The sequence below is a fragment of the Pteropus medius genome, unplaced genomic scaffold (genome assembly GCF_902729225.1).
Source record: "Pteropus medius unplaced genomic scaffold, Ma_sr-lr_union100, whole genome shotgun sequence".
Lineage (NCBI taxonomy): Eukaryota > Metazoa > Chordata > Mammalia > Chiroptera > Pteropodidae > Pteropus > Pteropus medius.
Window position 1 is genome coordinate 1,882,817 of NW_024352787.1, and position 14,612 is coordinate 1,897,428.

Sequence of the window (14,612 nt, forward strand, 5' to 3'; positions counted from 1 at the left end):
CATAAAATATAGAAAAATTTAGTTTTATTGAGCATGTTTATTCTGGTTGGCTGATGATAATCTCAGGTCTGGTAAGAGCTATTATTTGATTTGCTTTGAGAGTAGCTATTTATCTGAATTTCTTTTTACTGATTTTTGTTTGTTTGTTTTTTGGAAGGGGACCATTTGTGTTTAAAGTAGTAGCTTATATCAGCTTGGCAGGTAACTAATAAGTTGTTCAGTGAAAATTTTTGATCAGAGGGCAGCCTTTTTCACTAGGTAAATATTTTAGTAACGGAAGCTGTTTTCTGGGTATCATTACTATGGTGAGTTGAATGAAGCTCCTAGAGTTTTCTCTCCTCTTTTCAGAAAGACATTTATAAAAATCTTCTCTGATACCATCTTGGATTTACTGGATACATGTAATTCTTTTTTAAAATTTAAAGTATAACTATAGATAATTTTTACCATTATAAACATGTTCGTGCTGGTGGACTTGATAGCAATCATTGTTAATGTAGTTTCAGCGATTTTGCAGAAATAGAGCATATGTACTTTTAGGTTGGTATGTATTATCTTTATTTATAGTTTATTATAATTTACTTCTACCGCAGATCTTATTGATATTTACATTGCATGTATATGTCCAAATCTGTCCATTTTATTTAAAAACAGAACAAAACAAACCACTTCAAACTTATGGAAAGCCAGAAGGAATCTTAGCACATTTTGTTTGTAGAAGAGTAAACTCATAAAGAGATTCCACAGTTTGACCATTTTTTCTGAGTATCTCAAGGTCTTGCTTTCACAGTGAAGCCTCTTTCCTATATCCACTGACATATTACCTTAACAGAAATTGTTAGAAAAGTGCCACTTCAAGAGTTGTGTGTTCAGAAGAAGCAACAGCTTTCCCTGTCACCTCTCCAATTCTGCTCTGATCCATATTTTACAAGTATGGAAATTTTGGTTCAAAAAGATGGAATGAATTCTCTGGTACATTGCTTGTAAGTGAATGGGCTGAGGTTAGACCTCAGCATTTTAACTCAAAAGAGCCTGCGCTCTTTTTACAAGGTCCCTCTTGGGGCAGGTTATAACACATATGAAACAGATGTGGATCAAAATAAAACAATGGAAAAATAAATAGTAGGCTCTGAAGAGAGGCTACTCTATTTCTCCACCATCTGTAAGAGTGCTTTCTGTGGGAAAATGTCTTCTGGGTTCTAACAGGATGTCAAGATCGACATCTTCCCAAGTCCTCTGGAGACAGGCATGCTGCATAACTAAAAAGGGTCTCTACATTTACGTAAAAGAGTTACCTCCATTAGGCCACTAAATTGTGAAAATATTAAGCATATATTACAGGTTAAGTGGAAGGGATATCACTGAAATTTGTAGTATAATTAGGGAACAGTTTGTGTGAGAGAATATTCTTCTTGAAAAACCTGTTTGAGAAACAGTTCAAAGTTTCTTTAAAGGGATTTCAGTTACAGAGGAAACAAGAGTATAGGCCTAGAGTTTTGACTAAGCATAATTATATAAGTTAAGATTTATGTGCATTATTTAATTTAATCCTCAACATCACTATGATGTGGAGACTTTGATTATCTTAATTTTATACACAAGAAACAGACTTAAGTAGTTCACTCAAGGACAGAACTAATTAATGGCAGAGCCATTAATGGCAGAGCCATTAATTAGCCAACTTCTGCAAGTCACCAGAGCCTGAATTTATAACTGTGCTTAGTTCTCCTGCTTGTCTTAGCTTGGCTGGTTTTGTGAAACAATTTAAGTGCTCAGCTCAACCAGATATACAAGTCAGAGAATAATCAAAACTAAAATCGAATGCAAAGAATGGGGCCTTATTTTTAAGGAACTTGAATGATAGGTAAGCTAATTAAGATTTAACCCAATGTAAAGTAGAAAACCATGGAACAATCTTGAGCAGGAAAATAACCTAATTATCGAGGATAGCAAAGATTTAGGAAAGCCATGTTGCCCAATAATCTAGCTGTGAGGGTATTTCTGTCATCACATTACCCCTGAGAGGTCAGGGTGTTAACCCCGTTTGAAAGCGAACAAAGTGAACTCTAGTGAGGTCATCGCATAGTCCAAGAGCAGCCAGGTAATCTCGGAGCTCAGGGTTCACTCTCTTTTAGTAGCTCATGCTAATGCCCCTTGGGTGGCACGGCCCCTCCTGTGCAGTGCTTCACACATAGTAGATGCTCCTCAGATTTTTTCTTACTTCTCCCCTAAGTTTTTTCTCCCCAACCTGTGCTGGAGGCTGGGGATATAAAAATAACGCATGATCTTGGTCTTTTAGGAGCTCACAGACCAATGGAGGGAGACAATCATAAACAAATGCCCTATGGAACAGAGTGCCAAAATAGAGATTGAGTTGGAGCACAGCAGCACTCTCCAGCCTTTCCTTCTCTCTCTGCCATGCTTTATTTTCTCTCTCCTCTCCTCCTCCTCTCGCTCATATGCTTTGCTCCCATGTTGTTTTCAGCTCTCAAGTGTGAGGGTCTGTTCTCTGAAGCATTGTTATTGATGTGCTGATGCATTTTCTACTTTAAATGTTCACTTCTATAGTATTTAAAACATTTCTTCATCTTTGGAAAGTAAATCAGTAAGTAGTGGGCCAAATACAAATATTCACCTAAATTTTTAATCATCTTGTATTAGATGTTGTATCTAGAGGTGATTTGATTTATTCAAAGTTTTTGTGACTATGACTTTTCTTTTAGTTGATTATGCAGAGAATCTTTTTGAAATCAGGGTCTGAGTCAAGTGGGGGAAGGGAAAGTTAAATTAAAACTACTTGCAACAATTTTTCAGAACTACGACTTTGAAGCCAGAGTCTGGACATTGCATGTTTATTGCCTAGTAAATATTTTCAACTATAAATAATGTAACCATAGAATACTTAAATTAGGTTAGTTCAAAATTGTTAAAATTTTGTAAATTTAAAAAGTTATATGAAACATTTGTATTCTAAAAATGTTTTTTGTCTCTGAGTGCTTGACCTAATTTTTCTGGACTATCTAATATTAATCATACACAAGACAAGACCCGTGTGTTAAGACCAGCATAATTGATGTGGTATTCTTATCAAAACAAATAAACAAACAAAAGACAAAAGAAACTTTTGGAGGTGCTGGAAATGTTTATTACCTTGATCACAGCGATGGTAACGTGTGAATAAATATGTCCAAACTCACCGAGTTGTATATGTTAATTATGTGCAGTTTTTGCATACCAATTATAACTCAATAAACCTGGAAAAAAGAAACAATTAGCATTATAATTTTTTAAAGACAGTCTTGGATAGTAACCAAATATTGAAAAGAAATTAATATTGCTTAAAGAAGGTTAATTTTTGAGGGACGGCCATAATTAAGCAACTTAAATTCATAGACTAGATGATGGTACTTCGAATAGCTGATGGTACCACAATTATCCTAGAATGACTGCTGTTGTCCTTAGAGAGACAGAGAGACCGTGTGTGTGTGTGTGTTTAACCTCTCTAGTTTAAATATGAAATCTTTTTTTCCAAGGGTAGAACCTTCTAAATAAAATGCTCTAGATCCAGTCGTTAGCAGTTTTACTCTGCACACTTAACATCAAAAGAAAATCAGTTTACTGAGAATAATATAAAATTATTAACTCCTTTTCATTTCTTTCTACTTCAGAGTGCCTATTGTTAAGCCACAAGTGGCTAACTGGGAGCTTTCAATAAAATTGAGTGATGAAGTTCATACTGTTGTAGCATCAAACAGTGGACCAACTTTCTCTGTAAGTTTTCTTTCTTTTTTTGCGGGAGATGGGGGTAATCTTGAAATTATGAATATTTATCACAATTTTTAACATCTTCAGTGACTCTCATCTTTTGAATCTATAACATGGCTTTGTATTTGTTTTATCTTCTTTAGGAAGCTGAATGTAAATGAAAATTTTTGTTCTCAATCAGTTAGGAAATAACATTCCCAGATGTAGCCACATTCTAAACTCACTTCTTGATACCTGAATCATTTTTCTTCTCTTATTGAGATACTTTTGGCTTTGTTATAGAGAATAGTATATTTAATTATACTTCTAAACGTATGATAGCTGTGGTAGGTAATCATTCTTTTAAAACAAGTAATCTGAAGCCTCATATAACATTTTCTTGAGATTTCATGTTGTGAGACATTCTTGAGGCTAAATTTATCTTATGGTGACATTCCTTTGGTTTTGAAGAACTTAAACCCCTTGGATAGTATCCATGACAGAACTATCTTTAGTTTAATTCTTGTCTGTACTGAACAATGGTACAATAAGATTTAGTGTTTGCACTGTGGTATGAGTAATATGTTTAAATTCTATTTTTGAGATTGCCAGAAAAATACCATGAAGAGTTACTATTTTAACTTGTGTCCTTTTTTATTTTCAGCATGAACCCACAGAAACTACTATATAGTTGGAGAAATGAGTATTAATCCACATTTCTTTACTCATAGTTATGTTGCATTGAAACGTCATTTTGTTTTGGGGAAAATGACTTTTTATCAAAAGATTTAAGCAGGATATGAAAATCAAAAGAATATAATTTCACTGAAATAAGACCTGCTGAGGTTTGAGGTACATGGCAGTTTCTTGATCCTAGCTAGAAAATACCACAAGTCAAGAATTAGTGAGAATTCATTTATTTAACAAAACTCATAATATGCTGACTGTGTGCTAGGTAGGTGCTAAACTGTTATGGTGGAGAAGCCGATGATCTTATGTGGTAGTCAGAGTCACAAATAAAGGAGATTAATTCATGAATTAAGGGTAGCCTCCTTGGCTGTATTTAAATGTTTTGATTCCTTCTATATGCCAAAATTGCTGAAGCATTTGTTACTGAAGTATATGTCACTCAACTCTCTTAAAATAAAAACTATAATGGAGTCAAACAATTGTTTTATGATATATTTTGTGATGAACGTATTTGATTCTTTATGTTCTCCTTTCTATGTGATCATTTAAAAAAGTAGTTTCATAAGTGGACAGTTAACTGTACATCAAGTTGAGTAACAAATTATATGTATTGAATAGAAAAGAGTATTAATATTACAATGTAGCATTTTCCTGGGGGAAAGTTAACTTTACAAAAATGTAGACTTTCGCATAATTTTCAGTTCTGTCCTGAGCCACCACTATAGTGGTAATCTGATACCCCAGTACTGTGTTTTTCTAAGTAGTGCCTTGCCTTAATAAGAAAATTGCACAGGTTACTTCTTAAAGCTGTTATTTCTCTGTGCTTGTTTAGATTTCATGTTGGAAAACTAGAGACCATTGGCCTGACAGCTCAAGTGGTGTTTCTGAATTTTTACTGTAGAATTACCTCTTGTTTCACTGTTTAGCTCATGAGGAAAGTAGGATTGTTTAAAAAACATATCAAAATTAATACATTAAAAATTTCCCTGGAAAACATCCACCTTGATATATAGTATCAAAAACTACTTCATGTATTTATTGGCTTAGCTACTATCAGAAGCGTCATACCTAATGTTCTTATGATAGTATATTCCTTTCTCTTAGGCATATTTGTATTGAGCTTCATGCAACATCAGTATTATGAAAGTAGTCAAGTTGAATAGTGTGAAGTAAGCAAAGGCTAATTGGTGTATGAAGATTTTAATAGTGTGGAACCCCTGCTTTTAGAGTCTCAGGGGAGTGTTGTGACTATTGGTTTTCTAGATCACCTACAACCACATCAAGAAAAAATTTTTCTAGAGATAACAGTCTAGGTTAATTAGCCCAGAGGTAGTACAGGCAAAGCCATATTTGTTTAGCTCACATAATGCTTCAGATACCCTAAGTTTTCAGAGTTCTTTTATTTAATTAAAAATTTTAATTATAAAATATATCCAATTTTCACAGCAAATGTACAAATCTTCTATGTAAATCTCCTATTAAAAAAGAAAAAATATCATAGATACAGCTAAATCACTTCTTTACATCATCCCATTCTGCCCTTTCCCTCCCTAGGGCTGAGAGCTATCCTGAAGGTGCTCTTCATCCTTCTTGTACATGTCGTTGCACTTTCACTATATATATATATATATATATATATATATAACAGTGAAATAATAATAGTGAAAAAGAAAGTTGTGCAAATACAAGTACTTAATCATGCCATTTATGTAAGATTTAAAAGTATACAAAGCAGAGCCAATTCTATTTACATTAGAATCAAAAAGAATAAGATACGTAGGAATAAACTTAACCATGGAGGAGAAAGTCTCATACACTGGAAAGTACAGTACCCTAGAAACTGCAAAACGTTGCTGCAAGAAATTTAAAAAGGTGCAAATAAATGGAAAGCCATTCCATGGACTGGAAGACTTAATTTTATGATGTTACTATTACCCAAAGTGATCTACAGATTCAGTATAATCCCTATCAGAATCCCAACTGGGGTTTTGCAGAAAGAGAAAAATCCATCCTATGATTCATATGGCACCTCAAGTGACCCCAAATAGCCAAAACAATTTTTAAAAAGTATGAAGTTGGAAAGCTCACATTTCCTGATTTCAAAATTTATTACAAAACCACAGTAGTTAAAACAGTGTGGTACTGACATAACACAGACATATAGACCAATGGAATAGAATTGAGAGCCCAGAAATAAACCTTGGATATATGGTCAAATGATTTTTGACACGAGTGCCAAAACCATAGTCTTTTCACCCAATCGTACTGAGAAAATTGGATATTTACATGCAAAAGAATGAAGTCGGACCCTTACCTTACACCATATACAAAATGAACTAAAAATGTGTTAAAGACCTAATCGTAAGTGATAAAGCTATAAAACAGGAGAAAACACGGGAAAAGCTGTATGGCATCGGATTTGATGATTTCCTGAATGTGACATCAAAAGCACAGTCAAGAAAGCAAAAAAATAGATAAATTAGGGTACATCAAAAACGTAAAACTTTTGCGATCAAAGGACGTAATCGACAGTGAAAAGGCAGTCCACAGAAAGGCAGTCCAGAAGAAAATATTTGCATATATCTGACATGGAGTTATTATCAAGACTATGAAAAGAACTTTAATAATTTATAGCAAAACAAACCCACTACCCAACTTAAAAAATGGGTAGAGGACTTGAATAGACATATCTTCAATATAGAGAAGATATACAAATGGTCAATAAGCACATGAAAAGATACTCAACATTACTAATCATTAGGGAAATGCAAATCAAAACCACAACTGGATACCACTTCATAGCCCTTAGGATGGCTACTCTTAAAAAAAAAAAAAGTCCAGAAACTAATAAGTGTTGGTGATGATGTGGAGAAATTGGAATCCTTGCGCACTGTTGGTTGGAGTGGGAAATAGGCTGCTGTGGAAAATAGTGGTTTTTCAAAAAATTAAAAGTATAATTACCATATGACCCAGCAATTCCATTGCTGGCTATTAAGGAAAAAAAAAAGAGGAAGCAAGGTCTTGAAGAGATATTTGCATACCCATATTCAGCAACATTATTCACAATAGCAAAGAAGTGGAATCGACCCAAGCGTCCATTGACAAATGAATGGATAAACAAAATGTGATAATATACATACAATAGAATACTATTCAGCCTTAAAAAGGAAGAAAATTTTGACACATGCTACAACATGGCTAAACCTTGAGGTCATTATACTAAGTGAAATAAGCCAGTCACAAAAGGATAAATACTCTATGATTCCAAATCATACAATACCCAGAGCAGTTAAATGCACAGAGACAGAAAATAGAATGGTGGTTGCCAGGGATTGGGAGGAGTGGGGCATGGGGAATTGTTGTTTAAAGGACATAGAATTTTAGTTTTGCAGGATGAAAAGAATTCTGGAGATGGATGGTGGTGATGCTAGCACAAAAATGTGTGTATAGTTAGTACCACCGAACTATACACTTAAAAATGGTTAAGATGGTAAATTTTATCTTATGTAAAAATTTTAAAAATACACAAACCAGTGCAAATTAGTACTTTTGATGAAAAATTAAAAGTGGGGAACATGAAACTTTTGGGAAATGAAGAAAGCATGGTAGACGTAAAAGTTAAGTGAAGGAGAGGTGAAATATTATTTAGCTTATTAAGATGATAAACTCAAAAGTTTCAAAAATAAGTTGATATTTATATTATTTTCATAATTCCTTTCTGGATTCCCAAGATTGTTTCCATTTCTGTTTTATTCCATGTAACATGAAACTGGTCAAAATAGTTTATGATAAAGGAAAAGATTAATGTGTTTGCTATCTTAAATATGATGGGCTAAAGTTATATTGAAGACAGTTTACTTTAGAGAAAAATATGAGTTGAGTTCTCTCTATGAGAAGAACATTGGCTTAGGAATTTGGTCTTTTCAGAGATGGAAAGGAGCACTGTACATGTACTTGTTTGTTTTTTTTTTGCCTGATATTTAGTTATGTTAACTACTAATATATTAGAAAACAGTTATATGATCCTAGATATCATTTGTTACAGCGAACCACTGATAGAATTTTTTCGAAAGACCTTGTAAAGTACTACTTAAGAATAACCAGAATTCTTAGACTATTGAGTTTTGACATACCAGTATAATTTTTGTGCTAATAATTAAAAAGAAAAATCTAAATGATCAAAGGTAACATTTAGTACGAAAAGGAAAATAGTATTTTTTAGTTAAAATTTTTTCAGTTCATTTTACTGAAGAAATTTTATCTTTTTGCTTCTTATAGAAAGGTCAAAATCTAACTTTTTCACAGACAAAACTTTGCTGCAGTTTTAAATTACAATCAGAATCTTTTCATTTTTCCAATTTCAAGTAGGTTATGTGTTGATAAAATTTTTATTAAATGTTAAATGGCAGAGATCCGTTTGTGGAACCACAGTTGCATGCAGCAAACCAAGTGTAATTGGTAAAAATTATAAAAATCTCTATTTGCAGATGATATGCTGTGGTATGTAGAATATCCTAAAAAAGTCATTAAGAAGCTATTACAATTAATAAACAAGTTTAGCAAAATATATAAAAATCAATTGTATTTTTTTTTACTTGCCATGAACAAACCAAAAATAAAATTATGAAAATCCCATTAACAAGAGCATCAAAAGAATAAAATGCTTAGGAATAAATTTAACAGAAGCGCAAAACTTATATAGTGAAAACTACAAACTGTTGAAAAAGAAATTAAAGAAAATTCATATAAAGAGAAAGCATTTCATATTCATAAATTGAATGACTTAATATTGTTAAGATAGTGATACTTCCCTAACTGGGATGCATTGCAATTCTTATCAAAATCCAAGCTGTATTTTAGTCAAAAATCTACAAGCTAATACTAAAATCCATATGGAAACCTCAGAGATCCAGAATAGTGAAAACCATCTTCAAAAAAAGACCAAAGTTGGAGAACTTACACTTTCCCCTTCTAAAACTTACTAGAAAGCTGTCTTGTAATTAAGACAGTGTAGTACTTATGTAAAGATAAACATATGGATCAAGAGAATAGAATTGAGAATCTAGAAATAAGCCCATAAATATATGGTCAAGTAATTTTTGATGAAGGTGGCAAAATAATTCAATGGGGAAAAGAATAGTCTTTTCTACAGCGATGCTGGAACAACTAAGTATCCACGTGTAAAATAATGAAGTTGGATCCCTACCTCATGTTGAGTTTCTATACCAAAATTAATGTAAAATGGACAAAAGATTTAAATATGAGAGATAAAACAATACAACTTTTGGAAGAAAAAATAGTGGTACATCTTAATGACCTTGCTTGTGGCAGTCAGTGGTTTCTTAGATATAACACTAAAAGCACAGGCAACAAAATGAAAAATAGGTAAATTGGTTTTTCTCAAAATTAAATACTGGCAAATCATATAGTTAGTAGAGTACTTGCTCTTAAAATACATAAATAACACAATTTAATAATAAAATACAATTAAAAATGGGCAAAGGATCTGAATAGACATTTCTTGAAAGAATATGTACAATTGTCAACAAGCACATGCAAAGATGCTCAACATCGTTAGTCATCAGGGAAATGAAGGTCAAAACCATAATGACTAGCACCACATACCCACTAAGATAGTTATAATAAAAAGTCAGAGAATAGCAAATTTTATCAAAGATGTAGAGAAATTGGAACCCTCATTCACTGTTGGTAGGAATGTAAAATGGTACAGCTGCTTTGGAAAACAGTCTGGCATTTCCTCAGATGGTTGAATATCTCGATTATCCAGAACCTTGACTCAGGTCTATCATGAGTATTTAATAAACATGAATATTTAAATGAGTATTTTTATACTTATATTCTTGTTACTATGGTGCATATATTTTACCTCCTAAATAATATTTCAAATAATTTTTCCAAGTAATTATTGCCTGGGCTGGATGTCACCAACTCAGAGATGAATTAAATAGAAATATATGTTCGTTCGCCCTTTCTGCAAAATAATTTGATGACATTCATCAAAGACTTTACAAACATTTATATTGTTTGGTCCACTAATTTCACTTTTAGAAATCTATCTCAAGGAAACAATGAAAAATTGCTAATGTGAACATAATATTGTGTTGGAAAAAAAAGACGAATGAAGGGCAATTTGCATTGGAGGTCTCCACATAAATAATCTGTACTTATGGTAAAGGGAAGGCAAACTTGAAAGTAGTCACAATACAGTGATAATTGCCTTAATAGAGGTGCCTTTCAACTAATTAAATCTGGGAGAAAGAAAGAAGAATGCACTCAGCTTCCTGGGGGAAAGGAAGATCTATGGAAATGTGAAGTTCTACTTGAGAGATTACTAATGAGTAGCAACTTAGAACGTCATTTATATAACTTGCCTCGAAATTATAATATAGGAAAAACACTTGGAAGTGGTAGCATGGGAGAGCAAAGTTGGTTGAAAAATTAGAGATATCTTCTATAGGTAAATAACTTTAATTTCTTATTATGGAAGTATGTGCTTCCTTAATTTTATTGTCTCCCATAAACAGAGTGAAAAAAGAATCGCCCTGCTTTGTTCTAGTTGCATTGTTGTTTTTGATACTTATTTTAGCCTAGTCCAAGTTATTTCATGGAGCAACAGATTACTTTGGTCTATTTTATTAAATATATGCCTTGCCCAGGGCAGTGTGGTAAATACTTTACAAACATCTCTGCAAGAGATAGTAGTAAACTGGAAGGTAGATGTTACTAGCCCTAGTTTATCGATGATTTTGGAAACATTTAGAACCCAGGTCAGTGTGATTCCAAGGCCTGTGAACTAGTACCTCTCCATATTTAACTTTACAAAGTAGCTTCGCTAGGCAAAATTCTGAGAAATACTAGCACTGTCTTGGAACATTAGCTCTGCTAGACTGGATAAATCATTGTTAATACGAGAAATAATATATTTATTTCTAACCAGAATAGTTTTGTTACATGATAAAAGGAATTTCCTTTGTGATATGTTGAAAAGTTAAGGTTCTATTTAAAGGAACCATGGAAGGTATTTCAAGAACATGAATAAATCACAAATATTATGTACACAATGTATCCACTTTAAAAAAAGTATGCAATTAGAGTTAAGAGTAGCTGTTAGAAAGTATTTTTAGTATCTTATTACCTGTTATAGATGTTAATGTAATTTTTAAATTGGTGTTAAAATTCAAAATACTGATTTCTCAGTGATTTTACAGTTTTATCCACAAGTAACAATTTTTGAGAGCAATACAACATTTGAAATAGATAAGATTTTGCATCTAAAAGAGTTTGTGTGCTTTCATTTTGTTTTCTTGATAATGTTCTTTTTGGTTGATATAAAATTGTCCCATCTTTAGATGCCTGTGGTGGAGGGAGGGAAATGTTTTGTAGTATTCATATCATTGAAATTACCACCCTATATTTTTCTTCTCCAAGAAAGAATATGGTGATGAACATAAGAATAAAAAATAATAATTATATATGTGTGCATAATAAGAAATAATTATATACACATTGTTTGAGGTTTTCTTTCTCAAATATAGCCAACCCTTTCCCATTTGTTCTACCTCATGTATTTTGTTCTAGATTTCTTGATTAAGAAAACATTCCACCAGTTTGTTTTGATATTTAAAGAGCACTTTGAAAATATGGTTTTAAGTAGAGCTCTTTCAATATTTTTATGTAACATTTCATAAAGGTTAAGAATTAAATGAACTTAACATACCAATAAATCTTGTGTACCAAATATTTTCTTTGTTTTCAAATATTAATGTAAAAAATCTTAAATGTATTTTCAGTAAGACATTATACCTGCATTTTTACATCATAATCTCTGTTCTTTTTATCCCATTTGTAAAGAGTAGTGCTAAATCGTGTAGTTACTGGAATTTTTATAGAGACATGATAATCATGGTGGCTCTCTTAAAGAAATAATTTTCAAAGAAAATTATTTTGCTTAGGGTCTCAGAATTCACAGTAATTTCACTGTTTCTAGAAAAAATACAATATTATTGTATTTGTCCTTTTACCTCTATAGTCAGTTTTTAGAATACACTCTTCTTGAACATGAAAAGAACATCAGCAAACAAGGTCAGTTCACTATTACATTTATACCTAATGAAGGCTTTTTGTTAAAAAATTATCTATGGCTTAAGTGAACAGTAGGCAGCCAGATCAAGAAAAGAACATTTTTGTAGTAGCATTTTAAGATGACTACCACCGTATTCTTGGGGCTTTTTAATAAAGGACTGCAATCGTGTTTAGAAAATTGTCTTATAGTATGTGATAAATAGTAGAAAGTTGAAGTAAGTTTTTTAAGTTATACAACTTTTTATATTTAAAATTTTTTCTCATTTTTTCCCCTTTGACAGCAATTCAGTGTTATGATTATGTAAACTACTTCTCTTGTTAGATAATTTTTTTACTTAGACTTTCCTCCCCAGTTTTAAAAGGTATACTAAATAAAGCAACAAAAAATATTATCCTATTTGAGGAAAATATTTTCTGTTAATGGATTTTTTAAACAGAAACATAACATTGTATAAACGTGAAATTCTTTCACTTTGGCAAAATCATTTGTTTTCTTGATAAAATTATTTTTTTTAATTTGAAAAGAACTAAGAAAATAAGTCAAGGTAATTGATTTAAAAAATGTTAAATTTTTTTAAAGAAATATAAAACCATTGTAAGGAGCCAACAGAGAAGCCAACAGGCCAGAATGAAAATTTTCAGCTCAATTTTAGTGACAAAAAGGGAATGTTCTTAGTGTATTTAAGAACTCTTACAAACCAATATGAAAAAGACCAATGACCCGGTGAAAAATGTTCAAAGACAGTTTACAGCAAAGGAAATATGAATGCCTCCTGCTCATGAGAAATTGTGCTAAAACACACAGAAAAATTTAAGTTAAAATTATGATGCGATACCATTTTTCACCTATATTTTGGCAAAGATGAAAAATTTGATAGTTCCCTAATTTTATAAGGTTGTAGAAAAATAGACCCTCATACATTATCGGTGGGAGTATAAATTATACAGCCTCCATGGAGAGCAATTTGATAAAACGAATTGATATTAATAGACATGTTCACATGTAGGAGATGCACAAAAATGTTCATGGCAGTTTTGTTTGTTATAGCAGAAGACTGGAAACTGAAGTGCCCATCAAAATGAGATAATTAAATAAACATGGTACATCCATAATACTGAACTACTGTGTAGCTATTCAAAAGGATCTGCGCATTCTCTATGTGCCGATTTATTAAGCAACAAAAGCAATGTACATTCATTTGTGTAAAAAAGAAATACACGTATTTATGCTTGTTACATGTATACAGTATCCCTGGAAGGAGCTGCAAGAAACTGGTAACCATGGTTGCCTTTGAACTGCGGAGCTGGATGGCTGACCCCATGTCAAAAGTGAGAATGTTACATACTTTATGTTTAGTACTTTATGAATTTTAAACTCTATTTATATATTACTTATTCCCCCAAAAAATCCCCCACAAAAAACAATCTGGAAGATGTGACTGTTGACATAATGGAATTTTAATTACCTACCAAGAAGCTCCTGTGATGCCTAGGCCATCCAGGGAAGTGGTGGAATGAGCAGCCGGTTCATCGAATGAAGAGCATTAGTATTACATATACAAGTACACAAAGTGCCATTACTGCAGCTCCTTCACCTAACACTGGGAACTTGGAGGCAATTGGCTAGCCATCACTTAATAGTCTGTTTAGAGAGTGATCTAAGTTAAGAAACTGGAAAAAACAAAGAGACCGTACCATGAGTGAGAGAGAGGACAGAATCAAAAGATTTGGAGGGCCCCTTCAACAGCCTCTCATTTTTCCTTTTTTAGGTGTATAAACTACCAGAGAGATTACTATATAGAAGAGTTAGACATGTGTATGTCTTGCTAATAACAAAGGGCAGTGAGAGCTTATTCCAGGTTTTGCTCAGGGTCTCAGAATTCACAGTAATTTCATTGTTCCTAAGACATCACTGTGGAATGGAATTATTCCTCCCTAGACTTGGTTTAAGGACAAAAGTCCAAAAGTAACTTGCTTTCCAATGTAACATCACCTCTAGCTAAAGAATATCCTTTCAGAGCAAACTCATCCAAATCAGCTTGATGTCTGATAGGAGGGGGTCAGATAAATGAGGT

The 14,612-nt window shown here is 32.6% G+C and overlaps 1 protein-coding gene across 6 annotated transcripts in view; it reads left to right on the forward strand.

Annotated features, from left to right (window-relative positions):
- The window catches only part of PCCA (propionyl-CoA carboxylase subunit alpha), a 338,552-nt gene that overhangs the window by 214,134 nt on the left and 109,806 nt on the right, over positions 1-14,612 (forward strand). For 5 of the 6 annotated variants that reach the window (XM_039849219.1, XM_039849216.1, XM_039849218.1 and 2 more), the window contains one exon: positions 3,669-3,771. In XM_039849219.1, the coding sequence (XP_039705153.1) occupies positions 3,669-3,771 (103 nt within the window). Of the gene's footprint in view, positions 1-3,668; positions 3,772-4,408; positions 5,814-14,612 lie in introns of those variants that run through there. The other variant, XM_039849220.1, reaches the window with a different exon arrangement.